Here is a 22,432-nt window from a genome sequence, read left to right on the forward strand (position 1 = left end):
CAAGAAGGGAGATGTTAAATAATTTAACAATATGGGCCCATTTGCTTGCTTTCAGTATTGTATGAAATATTCACCAAGGTAATTTCCAATGGAATAAGGGCCACACTTGATTTCAGTCAACCAACAGAACAGGCTGACTTCAGGAAGGGATATTCTATACAGCGGATCACATCCATGTCATCAATCAGGTAATCGACAAACCTGCAGAGTACAATCAACCCTTCTGTATGGCTTTCATAGATTATGAAAAGGCATTTCATTCAGTAGAGATACCAGCAGTTATAAAGGCATTACGTAATCAAGGAATATAGGAGACATATTACGGTAATATCTTCGGAAATACATACAGAGGTTCCACAGCTACCTTGCTACTCCGCAAGAAAAGTAGAAAGTTATCTATCACGAAAGGGGTCAGGCAAGAAGACACAATCTCTCCAATGCTATTCACGGCATACTTGAAAGAACTATTTAAGCTATTAAACTGGGAAGGCTTAGGAGTGAGGATCAACGGTGGCTATCTCAGCAACCTTCTGTTTGCAGATGACATTGTCCTGTTCAGCAACACCGGGTACGAATTACAACAAATGATTGAGGACCTTAACAGACTTAACAGAAAGAGTGGGGTTGAATATGAGTATGCAGAAAGAAATATAATGTTTAATAGCCGGGCAAGGGCGCAAGAGTTCAGGATCGCCGGTCAGCCTCTATAGAGTCGGTGAATGACTACGTTTATCTACGTCAATTGCTCACAGGGGACCCTGATACTGATAAGAAAATTTACAGAAGAATAACAATGTGTTGGAGTGCATACGGCAGGCACTGCCAGAGCCTCACTGGGAGATTACCACTATCATTAAAAAGAAAGGTGTACAATCGCTGCATTCTACCGGTGCTAACAAATGGGGCAGAAACTTGAAGGTTGACAAAGATGCTCGAGAACAACTTAAAGGACAGGACAAAGTGCAATTGAACGAAATATGTTAGGCGTAACGTTAAGAAACACGAAGAGGGCGGTGTAAAGTAGAGAGCAAATGGGGATAGCCGATATTCTAAATGGCATTAAGAGAAAAAAATGGAGCTAGGCAGGCCATGTCATGGGTAGGATGGAAAACCGGTGGACCATTAGAGTTCCAGAATGGCCAAGAGAAGGGAAGCGTTGTCGAAGACGGCAGAAAACTAGATGAGGTGATGAAATTAGGAAATTTGCAGGTGCAAGTTGGAATCGGTTGGCGCATGACAGGGGTAATTAGAGATCGCAGTGGACGTAAAGATGATGATGATGATGACTATGCGCATTCCAACTCTCTCTCTCTCTCTCTCTCTCTCTCTCTCTCTCTATATATATATATATATATATATATATATATATATATATATATACATATATATATATATATATATATATATATATATATATATATATATATATATATATATATATATATATATATATATATATATATATATATATATATAATTCATGAAGGTGCGTTTTTTCCCACAAACATGCTGTTGAAGAGCGCAATGGAACTAAAGTCACCGCTGGCACTCTTCAGAATAGTCTTGCTCCTTTAAACCGACTCCCTGTGCATAATTACCACGACTTGGGACCCTATACCGTAAAACTATTCCAACCTGTTTTTATTCCAAACGCCTGTCGTGAAATGTATACGTAACCGCCGACGCAAGCGTCGAGCGGTGACCCGCCGCGTTTTCTGAACAGCCGATTCAAACGCTCTCCTCGCTTATAGGAGGTCACTTTTGTTTGCTTTACGAACGAACAACATTGCCTGCATAGAGGGTTTTTTCTTATCGAATTGGCTGACGAGAGGCGAGGAGCGCGCTCAAGTGGAGAAGGTTTCGATGGGGACGAGCCAGTGCAGTGAAAATAGAAGGCCGGGTGAGGAGGGTGGTGCCGACATCTGCGATTGGTCCGCTACCCCTTACTTAGTTTGCAGTGGCTGGTAGAAAATCGCGGCGGCGTGCGACGGACAGTGACAAAATCCGCTAAAATGGATCCTCAGCAAAGAAGAGTTGGCAGAGCGACGTCACGTACGTGCGGAAGGGGCTCGGTAACGCTATATTGCCACACAAAAAGTTTAATTATACGCAAATAAATCAATGCTCTCCGGCAGGTGCGAGTAGCCATTGCTTGAGCGATCCGGGGGCAGCCATCTTTTATTCCTTTCGGAACGGGGCAGTCTCCGGCTATTCAGAAAAAAAAAAAGTTTTGTTCGGCACGTTAATGCATCGTTAACGCGTGTACGTCACTTTGACGCGGTGAGTTTTTGCGGTTTTGTGACGTCGTGTGACAGACAGGCGAAGTGGACGCGGCCCGAAAACCTTTGACCAAGAGGGCTAATGGCAAAAAGAAAGTCAAATCAGAGATATTTTTTTTGTGCCTAATCATGCATAATCAGCGTGTACGCGTCATATCAGATGGGGGAGCTATCGCGGTTTTCGTGCTGTCGCGTGACAGACAGGCGAAGTGGGGGGTGGCGCGAAGACGTTTTGACCAATAGTGAAGGACTGATTGCAGAATTGGAATAGAAAAGTGTGGAATAGTTTCACGTTATAGCGCCCATGCTTTCAAAATGCTCGTCAAACGCATAGCTTCTCCGTTCGCCTAATGTCATTTCAAAATCAAATAGCCTAGCAATTTTAACAACGATGATAAAAGTGTCGCCCTGAGCGCTGCATTTTTGCTCCCCTTAAAAGTATGGGAAGATAACTAAAAAAAGAAGGAAGAAAACTTGAAGAAAAAAATTCAGTATTTGTTGTGGTGGTGCCAGCCGCGTCTGCTATGGTATAGAGAAAGGAGACGCCGAGAAGTGTATATGAAAGGCAGGGAGGTTAACCGCGACTGAAGCCGGTTGGCTACCCTGTACTGGGGGAAAAGGGAGGAAACTATGAAGGACAGAAAGTCGAGGTATGATAGCGCGGTGCTGTAGCTACAGGCGGTTAGCGCGCTTTAGAGCGCCTTTCAGTAGCACAAGTCGTATCTTCAAGGCATTCCCTTGTTGTGCCGGGAGTACCCTCTAAATAACGTGGCAGCTGCCGCCAATCGTCGAGAACAACGCGCAAATCACAAGCTGCAACGTGAAACGTGAAATAAACGTTAACGTGAAATAAGCTTGCTCTCTTTGCAAGAACCATAAGCGCATATCGTGCATAGTCTTACACGGCTTCCCAACTCCCGCCCTCAGCGCACTTGGAAAGTAAACAAATTCGAGTGAGCCGAACTTGCATACCAGGGAACATACTTCTGCAAGATAGAAGACAGAAAGCATAAATAAAAAATGATGGTCACTTTCGCCAGTGATGCAAAGCATGCAGCGGAAAACGCAGCACCCGAGCGCTCTCGTAGATGCGAGCTCGCTGTCTTTTTTTTTTTTTCCGTGCTTCGTAGGTACGTTACACGTCATTCGGTTCGCCGAGGTGGGCGGGTCGCGGCCGGCCGGACGCGCAGCGCATTTTCTCCGCAACCTTGGAGGAGCGCGCGTTTAGTTTCCGCCAGTTGGGCTCGCGCCATCGCGAAGACATCCACATCGGAAAAGGCGCGCATCGCCTTTCCGCGTCGCGAACGGCGCTTGCGAAGGCTGGCTAGTAGCGGCCGACGTTACTATAGTCGGGGCTTCCTGTTTGCTCGAACGTAGACACGCCGTCGCGACCGGCAAGGCACGCGCCGAGCTCGCGGAGCGGACGCAGACGCGCCAAAAGGGGCGCGTCAATCGCGTCGCTGCTATGCAGGAGCACGCGGCGGGATGCAGGCTCCGACAATGGGAAAAAACAAAACCTCCGCTACGGCGGCGCCGTTAGACGACCGATAGGGTCGGCGGGGAAGTGGAAACTGGAAGCAGCGTGCATGCAGGTCACTCGCTAGCTGTGGGCCTGGATTTTGCGTTTGTCTTATTAATGTTTTTTTTCTTTTGTTAGTCCTTCGTAATGCACGACAAACTTGCGTATGTTTAGGCGGAGCGTGGTTACAGGCAAGTTTCTGTAATATAGTGATTTGATCGGCGCGTCAGTGTTCAGGTTAGGTTTGACGTCGGCCTTCTATACCGCGCTGTTCAGAATCGTTCTGCATGCCTTGAGGTCTTTCTTTCTTTCTTTCTTTCTTTCTTTCTTTCTTTCTTTCTTTCTTTCTTTCTTTTGTTCTTGCTTGTTTAACTACAGTGGTATAAACGTGATCTTATATGACAGTGGAAAGACACGAAAATTGAAACATGCAGCCTCATCGCAGGATTCTCAACTATAGACTTTGGGGACACTTCACGTGAACGCACGTTGTCCCCATTAACGAGACGCCCACTGTATGAGCAGCACGAGAAGAAAGAAAGAAGCGCCAGTATACACACGTTTGTAAGGAGGCAGATACTTTCGTTTGCTTTCGGCGATGCAGCTTTTATTCGACTTTCTGGAGCTTAATAGCCTATAGCGCGCACACGAGATGCATGAGCCAGCACGCACTGTCGGCGAAAGCTGTAGCAACGTGCGGCGCATTCTGGCCTGTCATTTGCAAGCGGTCTGTAATGAGCATTTTCACTTACGAATTCTGGTGGTTAATTAACGACTTGGCATGAGAGAAAACGGCATTCGTGCACGTATAAATCTGACGCAGGCGCTCACGGACGTGCAAGTGCATTCTCGTGAACTTACGGACTCGTCGAAATAAATTCGGAAACAGAGCAGTGTGTACTTACTATATGTTCACTCGAGGAGCCTAAGACAGTTCTAGGTTGACTGGAGTGCATGAAGGCAAAGTTTACAAGGCTATCAATTAGCACAGGGAATACGTGAGCCCTGAAGCTATTATTGTTACCAAGATTCGTCAGAAAATACAACCTAACCGAAAAAAAAAGAATGGATGAATGAATGAATGAATGAATGAATGAATGAATGAATGAATGAATGAATGAATGAATGAATGAATGAATGATACAACCCACAGAAATCGATTATCACTTGAAATGGAACGAAGACTGAGTAAAAGTAGGTGTTGTTTACACCAGCGCACTGGAGACTGTTCTAAAGCTCGGCACAGGGGTGGTGGCTCCTGGAAAGATAAAACACACGAGCTTCGCTGTGTGAACACAGAGAGCGCAGCACGGATTCAACGCTGCGCCTGCCCGTGCGCTTTCTCGTTATCCTTTTCACCGGCGTTCAAAATACGTCGATTCGCGCGCTTTTGTGGCGTGTACGTTATATGCGGGGCACCCGGCTTAATTGGGTGTCAGCACACACATCGCTATCACGAACAGCGACCAAACCCTCTTACTGTAAGCTCACCTGGGCTTCTTGATTTTGCCCGAGTTGCTTGCTAAAATTTATTATCAAGTCCTTGTTGCGGTTACTCGGCCTTGTCGACGTTTCGGCCTCTTTAAAACTGTAAAATGCTATTTCGATGTGTGCTGCTGGATCCGTGATTCTCATACATGGTAAAGTTTGAACGTAATCCGGGACCAAATTCACGAAGCCTTACGTTTCAAAATTTTTTTCTATTGGCCGGTCGCGTATGATGATATTCCCAGCAACATGACTGCTTACAAACAATTCTAGCGTAATAACCTTTTATAAATATGGGCTCTGGAATTCATGGTGTGCTTGTGGAAAAGCATAACTTGCTGAAAACAAGCCGCGCAACATACAAGCTGTCACTCTTTAGCGCAACGTACGGTTGTAGTAAATGAAGACGTGTGATTTTTGACCACCTTTTACCCGCCGTGGTTACTCAGTGGGTATGGTGTTGGGCTGCTGAGCACGAGGCCGCGGGATCAAATCCCGGCCGGCGGCCTCATTTCGATGGAGGCGAAATGCGAAAACACCTGTGTGCTTAGATTTAGGTGCACGTTAAAGAAGCCCAGGTGGTCAAAATTTCCGGAGTCCTCCACTACGGCGTGCCTCATAATCAGAAAGTGGTTTTGGCAAGTAAAACCCCATAATTTTTTTTTACCACCTTTTCTAAATATTTTTAACAAGCCCATCCATCTCCCAACATATGGGCGAATATATCACACACAAAGCGTACACAAAGTTGAAACCAACATTGCTTGTATAAATATATTTCTTTGATGAAATGTTCCAGTTGTTTTCGCTATAATATTATTGGAGAAGCTGTGCTACTTACAGGGGGACCCTGATCATGAGAAGAAAAATTACAGAATAAGAATTGGTTGGAGCGCACACGGTAGGGAATATTGAATCGTCGTCGGCAACTACAACTGTCGTTGAAAAAGAAAGTATGCAATCGTTGCATTCTACCGGTACTAACATATAAATCAGAAACTTGGACGTTAAAATAGAAGCTTGAGAAAAAGTTAAGGAGCGCACGGCGAGCGAACTAACGATAAATGTTAGGCGTAACGTTAGGAGGCATGAAGAGAACGGCGTTGATCAGACAGCAAAACGGGGGTTGTCGATATTCTAGTTGACACTAAGAGAAAGGGATGGAGCTGGGGAGACCATGTAATGCATAGGGCAGATAATTGGTGGGCATTATAGTTACAGAATGAGTGCCAAGGGATGGGAAGCGCTGTCGAGGACGGCAGAAAATTAGGTGGGGTGTTGAAATTGGGAAATTTGCAGGCGCAAGACATGCATAATCGCAGATCGCTGGGAAAGGCCTTCGTCCTGCAGTGGACAGAAAAATAAGATGATGATGATGATGATGATGTGGATGGTGATGATGATGATGATGACGACGATTATGATGATGATGATGATGATGATGGGCCTATTTGCTTGTTGGTCCAATTTCATCACGTCCTTCCGCCTCGCGAACAGGGCGGACGGGATGACGGGACCTTTGCCGTAACGCGAAAGCCGTTTAAAGTATACGTCTTGCTGGTTCTACGGCATGAGCTTCTCCTTTCATTCGTGACGAACACTTGCGGTTCAGTCCTAGTAACACTTCAACGGCGACGTGGTGAGAGAGAAAGGGTGAGAGAGAAAGAGAGGTGGTGTTTTGTCTATCGGAATGCCTCCGGATGAGTCGGCTGTCGCATGCGTAGCGCTTTTCGCACAACGGCCACCGCGCACCACAAGAGCGGAGGCCTGTTTGCGAGCGAAGAGCACTGCTGTCCCGCAGTAAATACCGCAGGAGCCCTGTGTATATGCGCGGCGTCTTGCCCAGGGCAGGAGGGCGGCCCGCTCGGGCGCCCAACTGCGAGCAGCGTCCCGGAACCGAGAGAGCGCGGTCCTTTTGTCTCTCCACCAGGGGCCCATTACGCCTCGGTTTCCGGTGTTCGCGCGGACCCCGGCGAAAACGGGCTATGTGCGGCTGAATTCCAGCGCGGAACAACGGGTGCGTCGGGTTGCCCCATCCGGCCAGACAATGCCTGGGAGGACCCCCTGGCGACTGCTTTCCCACGCGGTTCACGTGCGCACTGCAGTGACGAGGGAGACGGACGCGCCAGCAGACAGACGGCATAAATCTCGTCGCATGTACTCACGTCAGAGCCGGACGGCGCTTTCGCCGATAAGGTGCGCGAAGTACCGCGCTCGCAGGTGCAGCGCTGAATCGACGTGTCAAGTGCCACCCGATAGGTTGCATGGCTGCGGAGAGTGGGTATCTCGAGACCTAATTACCTTCTATGCTGATCATGGCTGCAAACAATGGCCTGCCTTAGTGGGGGTGCCTTCCTCGAGGACGAACTGTTGACCGCCGCTGGCAAAGGCGCGAAATTTATCTTTTGATATCTGCGTCCACGTGGCGATGAGTTATCGATAACGCGAAAGACGTTTGCTGTTTTTCATGTTTGCCTCTACACAGATATGGCACGTGTGTCCAGTGAAGTGCGTTGCTAATCGCTCATGGCGAATGCAAAAATCACAATACTTTCCTATGTGTTTTCAAAATGAAGGCGACAAGTAAAAACAGAGGATACCGCTCATTTTTTCGCAAATGTTTCTAGTTCGGGCTAAGTCCGCTACCACGACTTCCGCAAGCCCAAGACTAAGTTGGGCTTACAGAGTATTCGACAGAACGTAAGCAGTTAATGCGCATGACGTGATGTGTTAGCAGGGTGTTAACAAACCGCGCGGCTTATATTAAACTTCGGCAGCGGATATTCAGTCGTACGTGCTCCCTGTCTTCGCTTTTTCGAACCACAGTTCAATTTGCGACAACATGTGCTACGACGAACTTTCCGAACTTCTCTTTAGATATCCATGTGTGAGACCATCAAATGGTGTACCTGAAAACAATCTGTTGCGAGCTTGAGGAAGAACGCACTCAGCTAGGTTCGGGGGCAAGCAAAAGTACAGCAGACGACAACACAAAATAACCCAGAAAAGTAAGAAACCCAGGCTGTGATGTTTCTTTTTTTTTTCTCCTTGTGGTGTTGGTCACCTGCCGACGTTCAAAGTGAAGGCCGATCTCCTGGTAGAGGTTTATTATTCACTCTACCGGACATTAGTGCTTCGGAGTGCAGATAGCACCTAGCCATACTGTACCGCTGGCTTGTAAAGAGAAAAAGAACGCAGAGAGGTTGGCCTAAGCCAGAGCGCCATAGCCTGTTACTTTGCACAAGGGCAGAGACACAGAAGAAAGGGGAAAGGCAGGGAGGGTAACTAGATGGCAAGACCGGGTTTGCTACCCTAGGCTGGGGAGAGAGGGGAGGGGGATATAAAGGCGAAAAAGGGGCCGTAGCGGTGTGATGAAAGAGGATGAGGACCGAGAAGAGGGATATGCACAGCGATCGTGCCGGCAAGTGAAATGCTGTGCTCCTCATTCAGGAATATATGCACCCAAGAAGATAATACAAACGTCCACAGGGTTCTATATCTGCTCGGAGTGCATGTATACATCTCCGCAACAGTGACACGTTCACTTCAATGCATTGAACAGCATGCGTCGTTCATCGGGACTGTTGGCCAGAGAAAAAAAAAGGCCACCGTCCCATATGCCGCTGCTTTGCGCACAAAGCGACGATGAGATGCGACCAAAATCACGGGGAACCACTCTGGTGAAAGGCCTGATGCAGTTCACAGGCGGTAGAGGATGCCAGCTATAATTCATGCAAGGCTTTTTTCTGGAATCGTTGATGCGCAAAACGTAAATGCAGGTTCTAAATGTAAACAAATGACGTGATGGAAACTCCCTTGTCTGGGAGTAGTGCATGCTTGTCAATTTCTGGCAGTTCTCATTCTCCCCGACATAGTACGTTTACTCTGCTTCCGCCAAATCGGAGTGAGCGTATACTTTACTGGAATGTAGGAGAACTCTCGTAAATATAATTAGCACGCGACGAGTGGAACGTTACCTCCACGGAATGTGTTGCCAACGCTCCCTTAGGTCTCCTTTTGGATCACACGAGAACTGCACCGCAATGCATATATTATATACATGACTGACGCAGAACGAGGCCACGCGATCAGCAGCGCGATTCATTTCCCGCATTTGTTCCTATAGCTCGAGCGTTCCAAAGTCGTCGTTATCGCCAAGATTGGCAAATGGTCGTTGCGGACGGTAGGAGTGAAACAAAAGTATTCTTGCACAGAATCGACGCTGATAATTGCAAGAAATCTGTTAAAACGCAAACAATATTCCTATCTCGCTTGCTTGGGCTCATGCAGGAATCACCGCAAACGTAGTTGCAAGGAGAGAGAGAAGGAAGGAGTGGCAGAAAGTTTAACCAGATGCACGTCCGCTTTGCTGTGCATTGAGAGAGGGGATAAAGGGGTGAAAAGAGAGAAAGGAGAGCGGAAAACAGCACTAGCTGCGCGCACACGCAAGGTACACATGGAGTGTATAGGCAGTCACAGAAAATTGGAAAAAACAGGAACTGCAGTTGGAAAAGATAATAATAATAATAATAATAATAATAATAATAATAATAATAATAATAATAATAATAATAATAATAATAACTTAATAAATAAATACATAAATCGCAATAAAAAAGATTGTGGTTAGTATGACGCTGCAAAATAACGCTCCTTCGATCATACCCACCAAACGATACGACAAGCGTCTTCTAGAAGTTATGGATGCCACTGTAAGCTTGAAACTAACATTAATTTGGAGCGCTAGCAACGAACTCCACCTTACTGTTATCGCTTAGGGACGTTGGCGGTGCCAGCGCCACGCTGTTATCAGTTGTCAACAAGCGCCCGGCGTTTGTCCGCACTCCCCCCGCTCTTCCTCCAGCCTTTGGTCACAATATCGCTGAACAAAGGTACAACAAAGGTGCGCAAGTGTACGCGCCTCCAGCAGACGCCACGGTTCTAGAAGGGAATGTGGCTCCATCCTGGGACGTTGCTGGGAGTGGAAACAATCGCGTCAAGAGAAAAAAAAAAAATGAGAGGATTCGTGTCGTTGCGACTCTTCCATCTGGATGTCTATAACGATAAGATTGTTATGCGAAACGCTAGATGTCTCTGTTGCAAGCATTGGCGTAGCAAGGGGGAGGGCGAAATCCCCCCGCCCCCGACATTTTCTGACTGACCCACCCCTTCCCCTTTCCCAGGGAATAGGAAGTTTCAGGAGGTGGGCTCCGAAAGAGCGACATGGACGAAAGGGAATGCTTGAATGCGAAAGCAAGGCGGGGCCTAGTGGTGGTCAGAAGGGGGGCGCGGGGGGGGGGGGTGCCATAGGAGCAATCCCTTCTCGCATGCTCAGAACATTGCGGCCCTACTCATGACACGCCTCCCTTATCCCGGATTCTGTTGACTATAAGTGCTGAGGGGGGATTAGCGCTAAAAAATTCCACACACCGATAAAATGGGACAAGCACGTGAATAAAACTTGGGCGAATTGCTGCTCCCTATTCGGCCTTCATGTCGTCGAAGAACTTCTCATTTCTGGTACTTGAGCCGAATCGTCGACCCCGCTGCGCGTAGCAAAAGCATTCAGAAAATAATGCGACTTGCTTGTTTAGGATGCGCATAAGCACTCACCCCCCCCCCCCCCCCCGTTTTTCTCTTCTTTTCCTTTCCCTTGTCTCTGACTTTCATTATGTTAATAAACTTGAGAAAAACTTGCTGTTAGGTTAGTTTGTACACGCTGTGAAGAATGAAAACAGGTCAAAAAGGCCTGCAGAACGCTGATTTGCGCACGGTAAAAGTAGTATATCAAGGACGGGGGTACTGGGCCAGGGAAGCTAAGAAACCGCCACAACAAGAAGGTGGGAGGGCAGGAAGGTGAATGGCCTCGAATTCTGTGCATGGATGGATGGATGGATGCAAAACTTTAATAAGGTCCTGAGGTACGCGACTCAGCGCGTACCTCAGACAAAACTATAGGAATGTTAGCGGCCGCCGCGCCGTTAACAACCCGGTGAATGTTGAAGAGTGTAACAGTGACTAACGGAAAATAATTTTAAAAAGGGAAGTGCGGTGATGGATACGAAAAGGGGGGACGCGCATAAAAGGCGTCAAGAACGATGTTGGCGAATAATTATGGACACATACGGGGAGAGCGTCTCGTCACCGGGCGTGACGCTGCTTCGGGCGTTCCCCACATGCTGCTTGCTGCGGAGAGCCCATCCAGCTAAACGTCTCTCCAATTTTCAAGAATAGACGAGTGCCAGGAGACACGACGCTTTCAAATCTCTCGGAGCTATATACTGGCCCTTGTTTTACTGCGAACTACGGATGCCACGATTTTAACGAAGGCTTCTAAAGGGCCCTGCTTCGGACTGTCTGCCTCATCAGTTCCCGAGTGTGGCCAAATAACGATATGCGTCGCGTGGTGAGTCCAATACCATGATCGCAAGTTACTTCCAAACATCTCTTCAAACAAGTCGGACAGCAGGTCACCGAAAGTGGGTTAAACTTGCATCATATGATACTATCGTGAAGTTCTAGGGCAAAGCTTCGTTCCTGTATTTTTTAATCTACAATAACATAGCACGCCCACAACGCCGAAAGCGCGATTGAGTGACAGGAAACTTGCGGAATAGTACTCGCCCTCTCCCGTACGTAGCTGTGGCCGTACCACTTGCTAGAAGATCTGGCTGGAAAACAACGGTGATCTCCACTGTTACCTGCGCGGCAACAAGTCGGGCCTGCAAACAAAACGACGATAGTTCGCTGGCTTGTTTTGCGGCCCCGTTTGTAGCGGTGTCGTTTTTCCAAGTCATGTACCAGCTAGGTAATCGACATACATTATATAAATGCATCAATTCGTAAACGAAATTTTCGTTTTTTTATATGCTCATTTTTACCTATAGCGTAAGGACGATAGCATAACTGGATGCGAAGTGGCTGCACGCAATGAAAAATTTTTGTCGGAAGTTAAGTAAAGTGCTGTTTCGACAACGCAAAAAACGTGCGTCCTCGTCAGAGCTTCTAATATTTTATTTTATAATTAAGTTAATCAATTAATTTAAACACAAATAGCACCCTCTTCAGTGCTGTTACGTGTCCCATCGGGTGGGCGAGACGAGGCCGTGATGTCGGTCGCGGTGATGGAAAGCTGCCGCTGCTTCCGCGCATGGCTTCCAGGACTTGATGGATGAAACAGCGTGCATCGGGCTGTCACGGCGGCTCTACGCACGGCCAGACGTGCTGTCTCTGCTGTTGCTGTTTGATTTTTGCATCAGTTGAACAAAGCAAAAGCGGATGCGACTTCCTGTTGTTTCGAAGAGGGATCGTTGCCACGCAGCTTGGGTGGCTGAAAAGAAGTTAGAAGAAAGCCGGCGGAGCTGCGCTTGCATATAGGGTGCGTTTCCTTTGCGCATGGTACTATATATATATATATATATATATATATATATATATATATATATATATATATATATATATATATATATATATATATATATATATATATACACACATACATGCACACGCATACATCTTTTAGAAGAACATCTGGCGCGTACAAGCATCACCGTGCCATACAATTAGTTTGCGTGGCACAATAAAAAATGAGTACATGATTATAAACAACAAAATGAGTTCAAAAACGAGAAACGCTCCAATGAAAGCTTTGCAGGAACAAACTTTCTGGTCACATTTTTAACAAAAGCCACCCTGCAGGCGTAATACAGAAGAAGGTAAGTGTGGTCTATTTCTTTACGTGTTATAGCCGCTCAAATCCGCATGTTTTAGTGCTTTGTTGAGCTTTTATTTTGATGTGGACTGCAGCACGTTACAAGGTAAATAATTAAACAATGCCGGAACATAGTATTCGCGCATTCTTTTGCGGTATTTTGTTGCACAGCGAGCTATTAGCTAACGCCATTTCGGTCTAAGGGAACGGGAGTTACGTAAGGTATTTTAAAACGATTGTCCCACAAATGTCTCAGCGCTATTATATGCAGTAAAACCGAAGAAAAATCTGGCATTGATGACACCGGTCATAACTTATAACTTTTAAAAGGGAGAGGATTAGTGAGTTATTTTATTTATTTTTTTTCCGAATGAAGAGCGCAATGACCGTATATAGGCAGTAATCCCTTATGGGACTACACTGTAGCATAACGCATGCGCTATGGTTTTCCTGACTGATATCGGCATGAGGTGACGAATTTTATAGAGTAAGCACAGCACTTATCGAATCCTCTGACAAACTTAAGAAGCATGCGAATTCCATGATAGATCGCTGTCAAAACGCAAACCGATATATTTTTCGGATGATGTGTAGACGATAGGATCGCAAGAACATGAATTGCAATGTGAATTATGTAATATTATTTCCATAGTCAAGTGTACTCTCTTTAAGAAAGGAGACAAGTTGCGTTTTTAATACGTTGATGTCGATTAAATTTGGGGCGAACCAGTCCATTGCCTTCGTTGCTGCTTCTTGTAAATGAGAAGCTGCATCAGAATATTGATTTGCACGAGAAACTAACACTGTATCGCCTGCATACTAAAATATCTTAATGGGGACTGCATTAGACATATCATTAACGTAAATGTTAAGTAGAGGAGGGCTTAATACTGAACCTTGCAGAAAACCGGCTTTGATTGGAGAAAAGCTGCTGTGAAAGTTTTGAACTGAGACGCACTGAAACCGGTCCCGCAGAAAATTATCGAGACGTGACAGAAACAAACCACGGAATCCTATCATCTAAAGCTTTGTTAACAACAAGTCATAGCAGACACTGTCAAATGATTTGCTTACGTCAAGAAACAATGCGCACGCTACCTGGTTACTTTCGAAACAGAAATTCAGGAAATCGGAAAAATTATCCAAAAGCGCCTGAGTGCATTTGCCTTTCATAAAGCCGTATTGCTGCGGTGGCAACATGTTGCTATAGTATAAAGGAAGCTATTCATAGTGATCAGCATATGTTTCTCTAAGATTTGTGTCATGCGAGGTAAAATTGATATACGGCGATAGTTTTCAACTTTACCTCAAGATCCTTTATCCATTTTCATTCTGACTGGAATAACGCCACACGACAAGATGTGATTAATTATTGCTATCAAAACGGCCTTGATGTAGCTATAGTTTCTTTGGAGCTCAATTACGGAGATGCCATAGGTACCTACGGACTTGTTGAGTTTAAGGCTAAAAAGAATTGTTTTTAGGCCACAATCAATCAGAAGCGGTAAATAAGCCGATTACAGGTTACTTGTTTTTAATGTACATCAATCCGGATGTGATCTGGAAAAACCTGATATTCTAGAAAAGAAATAATTCAAATCATTTGCTGTACTCTGACCATCAGATGAAAGGTGGGAAAGAAAGTAGTTATCGTTACGTAGTTTCTTTACCAGTACCTCTAAGGTCATTTATTAGGGACCAGGTTTTGCGTACAGCTATCAAACCAGGCATCCCTAAACTTGTTGAGAAAGTGATTACGTTTAGCGAGGCGAATAGCTGCATTAACTTTGTTTCTGCAAAGTTTAAATTTTAAAGGACGTGTGTTGCAGTTAGGGGCGTGGCGTCACAGACTCCAAGGTATATATTTTCCTTTTATAGCAGCAAGAATTTCTGCTGGCATCCAACCATCATTAGCGCTGCGCTGTTTAACTGTTTTTTAATTCCACTAGGTTCTCTCCTAAAACATCCAAAAGAGCAACGAATTTTTCATAAATTTCAGACGGGGGCATGGTTGATAGAAAACTGTGCCAATCATATTATTGGACTAGTCGACTATCAAACAACCTTGGATGAGTTATAGTGAAATTTCTTTCTTGGAGGCGCTAGAAGCAATATTGACAGATGGCTGTGCTAGAGAAGTAAAGAGCAAAGTAGTGATCAGCTAGTTTTGTTTGCGCTACTGTGGAATTAATAGCCAGATTACTGTCATAGCATCATTTCTCCGTACTTAACGATCATCTATAAGCTTTCCCTTGTAACAGGCCTCATCCCCTAAGATTGGAAAACGGCAAGAGTGACACCCGTTTTTAAATCGGGCCATAGAAAACTCAGAGAAAACTATAGTTCGATTTCATCGTCGATATTTTCGTCAATATGTTGCAAAATATTCGAACACATTTTAAACAGTAACATATTTGCATTCGATCAGTCAGATGCTTTCTTTGCACCTTCCCAGCATGGATTCCGAAAAAGGTTATTCCTGCAACACACAAGTAATAAAATTTCAGCATTTCATATCTAAAGCCATGTACAACAATAGTGAAGTAGACGCGGTTTTATTGATTTTCAAAAGCTTTCGACACTGTGCCCCATAAGCTTTTAGATATAAAGCTTTCTGCGTTAAAGGTAAATGAAAACGTTCGAACTTGGATACGAAACTACCTAAATGGAAGAACCCAGTCTGTCGTCCTAAACACTTACAAATCTTCGCCAATAACTGTGTCTTCCGGCGTTCCCCAGTGAAGCGTACTGGGGTCCTTGTCAATTTTAATCTACATGAACGACATTGTCGAAAATGTTACGTCACCCTTAAAACTATTTGCCAAAGACTGTGTGATATACAGATACATTACTACTGAAAATGAAATAGATACTTTGCAAACGGATTTAGATAAGGTAGCGAACTAGCGCAAAAAATGGAACATGAATTTAAATATTAAGAAGTGCAGTAGCGTAAATTTTTCCAGAAAATGATCCAAACTACAGCACCGACATAACATCAATGACACGCTTGTTGACAATACAAGTACATAGGAGTCTATTTCACCGAATAATTCGATTGGCATAAACATATTGACGCTGTCATAGCAAAAGCTGGTAGGATGCTACATTTTATCCCAGTAATTTCAAACAGGCAACGCGAGAAGTTAAGGAAACTTTATACTCCTTACATGTCACGACAATACTTAATTATGTCTGTGTAATATGGGATCCTTATCAAGATTACCTCGTTAATAGACTGAAAAAAGCTTCAGAACCGAGCAGTATGGTTTGTTTGTAATAATTACATCCCCTAATCTAGCGTTTCAGAAATGAAGGCCACTTTAGGACGTAGGTCTAAATTATTGTATCGAATATATAGCAGTCAGACAGGTATCAATCGCTACAACTATATTCTGGAAACACATTGCATATCCACTCGCAGTGATAAAAAAAAGAACAAATCGGAGCTTATAACTGTAGAATAAACACTTCTTACTACTCTTTATTTCCCAAGCCACTAAGACAATGGAACATTTTATTAATTACGTAGTGAATGTGTCAAATAACGAATTCTTCTATCATAATCTGTGATATTGCTCCTGTAAAACTGTACTGTTATCAGAATTCGCAAAGTTCGGTCTATGGCTCATATTGAATACAGTGTAGGCGATCTTTACTGTACGTACCTACAGTAAAAAACTGTACGTGCTCTCGCTCCTGCAAAACTGCTTTCTATTACCTTACTTGTATGTCTTGTTCACACACACACATATATATATATATATATATATATATATATATATATATATATATATATATATATATATATATATATATATATATATATATGTGTGTGTGAACAAGACAACAACCTTCGCGAAATGCGAAGGTTGTGGGTTCGGCTTCCACCTGCGGCAAGTTGTTTTTTCATCTTTTTTCATCTTTTCATCTATGTCGAGGGCCGGCCCGATCGGAGCGGCACAGTTTGCGCTGCCTGCGCACAGAGAGCGCGCATGTGCACGGTAATGACCGGTCCTGTGGCATCTCCTCGGTGCCCGCGAGGAAGCGGAAGAAAGTGCGATGCGCCTGAACGATTGAATCTGGCAGCAGACTGTTTTGCTCGCACATGCAACCAAAACGGCGCGCCACTTGATTCCAATGCCACGTGACTGCGCCAATTCATCTCATTTTCGCAATTTCACAGTTGCTTTCAGATATATGTTGCCGTCCAGGACCACCCAACGCACCTAACCCACCGATGCAGTGCTGTACAACACGCCGAAGGACGTGCCGAAGGATATATATATATATATATATATATATATATATATATATATATATATATATATATATATATATATATATATATATATATATATATATATATATATATATATATATATATATATATATATACCCACAACCTTCGCGACATGCGAAGGTTGTGGGTTCGGCTTCCACCTGCGGCAAGCTGTTTTTTCATCTACCTTAATTTTCCCCTATCTTGTCCTTGGCTTCTCATGATATAACTAATAAAAATCGGGCCCCTCGGTGAACCCGTCGTTTCTTTATTTCGTTTATTCAGCACAAGTAATTTCCCCTATGTTGTCCTTGGCTTCTCATGATATAACTAATAAAAATCGGGCCCCTCGGTGAACCCCCTTTCTTCTCGTTCATTACATAACTAGGGTCTCGAATCCGGTAACATTGATGCCTTCAGGTAGCATATGTGGGTTTATTGACCAGTTGCCTTCACCCAAGAAGATCACGTTCTCGTGACGCCTGCGGCAAAAACGACGTTCCACGTCCGCCGCCAAGGTCTATGAGTGGTGGCGCTGGTTAACACTCCCAGGGTTCTACAAGTACACATAAATACCCGAGAAAGTGGATGGGCAAACGCCGCCGCGGTAGCTCAATTGGTAGAGCATCGCACGCGAAATGCGAAGGTTGTGGGTTCGGCTCCCACCTGCGGCAAGTTGTTTTTTCATCTACTGTAATTGCCACTAATTTATCGTTTCTTTATTTCGTTTATTCAGCACAAGTAATTTCCCCTATGTTGTCCTTAGCTTCTCATGATATGACTAATATATATATATATATATATATATATATATATATATATATATATATATATATATTCTATTGGGTAAAGATGGCCTACGTTGCAATGTATTCACCTTCTTCTTCAGCTTACTGTAAGACCACTGCAGGACGAAGGCCTCTCCCTGCGATCTCCAATTACCCCTGTCCTGCGCCAACCGATTCCAACTTGCGCTTGCGAATTTGTTAATTTCATCACGTCACCTAGTCTTCTGCCGTTCTCGACTGCGTTTCCCTTCTCTTGGCATTCATTCTGTAACCCTAATGGTGCACCGGTTATCTAACCTACGCATTACATGACCTGCCCAGCTCCATTTCTTTCTCTTATTGTCAATAAGAATATCGGCTATCCCCGTTTGGTCTCTGATCCACACGGCTTTCTTCCTGTCTCTTAACGTTAAGCCTATCATTTTTCGTTCCATCCCTCTTTGCGCGGTCCTTATTTTCGAGCCTCTTTGTCAGTCTCCAAGTTTCTGCCCCATATTTTAGCACCGGTAGAATACACTGATTGTACACCTTTCTTCTTAGTGATAATAGTAAGCTTCCAGAGAGGATCTGATAATGTCTGCCGTATGCGTTCCAACCCATTTTTATTCTTCTGTAAATTTCATTCTCATGATCCGGGTCCTCTGTGAGTAATTGACATAGGTAAACGTATTACTTCGCAGACTGTAAAGGCTGACTGGCGATCCTAAACTCTTGTTCTCTTGCCAGGCTATTGATCATTATCTTTCTTTCTGCATATTAATATTCAACCCCACTCTTACACTCTCTCTGTTAAGGTCCTCAATCATTTGTTGTAACTCGTCCCCAGTGTTTCTGAACAGGACAATGTCATCTGTAAATCGAAGGTTGCTGAGAAATTCGCCGTTGATCATTACTCCTAAGCCGTCCCAGTTTAATGGCGTGAAAAGTTCTTGCAAGCATGCAGTTAATAGCATTGGAGAGATTGTAACTCCTTGTCTGATGCCTTTCTTCATAGGTATATTCCCACTTTTCTTGTGGACAATTAAGGTAGCTGTCGAATCTTTGTAGATACTTTCCAAGATATTTACGTAAATGACCTGTATTCCTTGATTACGTAATGCCTCTATGACTGTTGGTATCTCTACTGAATCAAATGCCTTTTCGTAATCTATGAAAGCCATATAGAGAGTCTGATTGTACTCTGTAGATTTCTCGATTACCTGATTGATTACCATGGATGTAATCCATTGTACAGTATCCCTTCTTGAAGCCAGCCAGTTCCCTTGGTTGACTGAAGTAATGTGTTGCCATTATTCTATTAGAAATTATCTTGGTGAATATTTTACATAATACTGGCATTAAGCTAATGGTCCTATAATTTTTCCGTTCTTGGACGTTTCCCTTTTTGTGGATTAGTATAATGCTGACGTTCCTCCAATTCTCTGGGACCTTTGAAGTCGTGAACATTTCGTATGAAGGGTCGCAAGCTTTTCAAACATGATGTATATTCCATCTTTGATTAAATAAACGGTTACTTCATCTTCTCCTACCGCTTTTCCCCGTTTCATGTATTTTAAGGCCCTTCTGACCTCATCGGTAGTTATAGAAGGAGTTTCTGTATCCTGTTCATTACTGTTTCTAATGGAGGTATCGTGAGTGCTCTGGGTACTCCACAGGTCAGTATAGAATTCTTCCGCTGCTTTTACTATATCTTCGAAATTGCTGATCATATTACCCTGCTTATCTTTCAGCGCATACATCTTGTCTTGTCCTATGCCAAGTTTTCTTTTTGCCGATCTTATGCTGCGTCCCTGTTTTACTGTTAATTAATTAATTTATGGGGTTTTACGTGCCAAAACCACTTTCTGATTATGAGGCACGCCGTAGTGGAGGACTCCGAAAATTTTGACCACCTGGGGTTCTTTAACGTGCACCTAAATCTAAGTACACGGGTGTTTTCGCATTTCGCCCCCATCGAAATGCGGCCGCCGTGGCCGGGATTCGATCCCGCGACCTCGTGCTCAGCAGCCTAACACCATAGCCACATGTTTTACTGTTTCCTCAGTCTTTCTTACATAATAATTTCGAATACCTCTTACTTTCTCCTTGTTGGTCAGTTTTGACAGTTCCGCGAATTCTACCTAGTCTTTTGAGTTGGACACTTTCATCCTTTGTCGTTTCTTTATTAGGTCCTTCGTTGCTTGGAAGAGTTGCCTGGGTGTGTTACATCCCAATTCAATTGCTGCTTCTGAAGCCAACCGTTACTGTTTCATTCATCACCTCTATGTCATCTTCATCTTGCTGTTCTAAGGCTGCATATTTGTTTGCAAGTACCAGCCTGAATTGGTCTGCTTTTACCCTTCCTGCTTCTAGGTTGGCCTGTTTCTTCTCGACCAATTTTAATCTTTCTCTCTTCGAATTGAGGTGAATCCTAGACCTCGCTAACCTATGATCACTGCACTTTACCCTACCTAACACTTCTACATACTAAACTATGCTGGGATCGGCAAAAAGCATGAAATCAATTTCATTCCTTGTTTCCCCATTAGGGCTTTTCCAGGTCCACTTGTTGCTATGCTTTCTGAAGAGGGTGTTCATTATACGCAGCTTATTCCTTTCCGTGAATTCTACCAACATCTCTCCTCTAGTATTTCTAGAATCGACGCCGCAGTAGCCAATTGCTTGTTCACCAGCCTGCTTATTCAAAAGGAGCCATAGACAGAACTTTGCACATTTCGATAACAGTATCAGCCTCAACGACCCAAATACGAGAAAACACTTTATGATCTGTGACGTCAATGACGAATCCACGCTGGCGTTCCGGCGCACGCAGTTCGAAAAAATGGAAGTTAGGCTTCCATTTTCTCTTCTAGCAATCGACCACTTGCCGCAGAAAATAATTACAATTGAGTTTTCAAAGACACTTTATCAGTTTAAACTGATTTAATGTTACTCTTTAGTGGTCCCTTTAAGCTTCGCAATTAAAGCTGTTCCTAATACCCTGCGTATAAGCACATCCGCATACTTATCACATTTCCTTATTTTCGCAGCGAAAATAACTAATAAAAGCGATGAGAGGGAAAATGGTCCTTTGGCTTGTTGTACAGCACTGCACCGGTGGGTTAGGTGCGTTGGGTTGTCCTGGACGCCAGTATATATCTGAAAGCAACTGTGAAATTGCGAAAATGAGATGAATTGGCGCAGTCACGTGGCATTGGAATCAAGTGGCGCGCCGTTTTGGTTGCATGTGCGAGCAAAACAGTCTGCTGCCAGATTCAATCGTTCAGGCGCATCGCACTTTCTCCCGCTTCCTCGCGGGCACCGAGGAGATGCCACAGGACCGGTCATTACCGTGCACATGCGCGCTCTCTGTGCGCAGGCAGCGCAAACTGTGCCGCTCCGATCGGGCCGGCCCTCGACATACCGTGCCCAGCGGAAGCACCAAAGGTTGGCTCCCCTCGGATGCAATAAAGAAACGAGCCGCGAGGTGCGGTGCATGTGGAGTACCCTCGGCGAGCTGCTGGAGGAATCCAAAATCGGCGCTCCAGCCGCTGCGCATGCGTCGTGACCGGCGTGACCTTGCGCCTGGCGCGCCGCCCGGCGGACGCGTGGTCCGCCGCGACCCAATCTCTCGGCGGCGTCCGGGCAGCCGACAAGCATCGCCGCCGACACGGGTCCCAGTTTGAAAGTTGCCCGGCAGCTCCTCCGCGAGCGTGTTCTCCTGACCGTTGCTCCTCTTCGCCGTGTTGCGCTCGGCGGGCGCGCGTAGCAGGCGCTTTTTCCTCGCGCGTGCGCTGTGTGTGAGCCGAGCGCTGTGTTTGTTTTCTCCGACCGCTGTTGGCGCGAACCCCGGACCGACAAAGTCCCTCAGCAGGCCAGCCCGCGGGTGCGGGGTGGCGAAGTATGGTTCTGTGCGGCGGACATGTGGCAGACGATGACGCCCGCAGGTTGCTGCGCAGCACCGAGCAGCTCAACCAACAGAAGCAAGGCAGTGAGTATACACCGAATCAGAGGGAAGGCGTGTGTGTGTGTAGGCGCGCTCGGGTATTCCGTCGACTGCACGGCCGCCGGACCCATCCTCCGGCGCGCGCGTGTGGTCGCCGCGCACGTGGGAGCTTCGGCGGCGAAGTGGCCTTGTAGGAGAGACGTCTGCTTGCCAGCGTCGCGCAAGCGTGTTGCTTCATGTCTGTTCCGACGCACTAGTAATTACAGACACTTCGAGAGCCTGGGAAGAATGAGTGCATAATAATACCGTTGACGGCAGATTGAGGGCTGCGAGTGCTTCGTTTCTGAAATGCGACGCGAAATACGAGGCAGCAATTGGTAAGATGTATAGCTAGCCGAGCTATTTAATTACATATGCTAGTCATAGGACCTGGTGCGCTT

At 45.2% G+C, this 22,432-nt stretch overlaps 1 protein-coding gene across 2 annotated transcripts in view; it reads left to right on the forward strand.

The window, feature by feature from the left end:
• vari (MAGUK p55 subfamily member vari) overlaps positions 1-22,432 on the forward strand; it is a 106,458-nt gene that overhangs the window by 17,825 nt on the left and 66,201 nt on the right. The window contains exon 1 of one of the 2 annotated variants that reach the window (XM_070531036.1): positions 21,567-22,037. The exons of the other annotated variant lie outside the window; for it this stretch is intronic. Coding sequence (XP_070387137.1) covers positions 21,950-22,037 — 88 coding nt within the window. The 5' untranslated portion in view covers positions 21,567-21,949. Of the gene's footprint in view, positions 1-21,566; positions 22,038-22,432 lie in introns of those variants that run through there. 2 annotated transcript variants of the gene reach the window in all.

This window comes from Dermacentor albipictus, chromosome 1 (genome assembly GCF_038994185.2).
Source record: "Dermacentor albipictus isolate Rhodes 1998 colony chromosome 1, USDA_Dalb.pri_finalv2, whole genome shotgun sequence".
NCBI lineage: Eukaryota > Metazoa > Arthropoda > Arachnida > Ixodida > Ixodidae > Dermacentor > Dermacentor albipictus.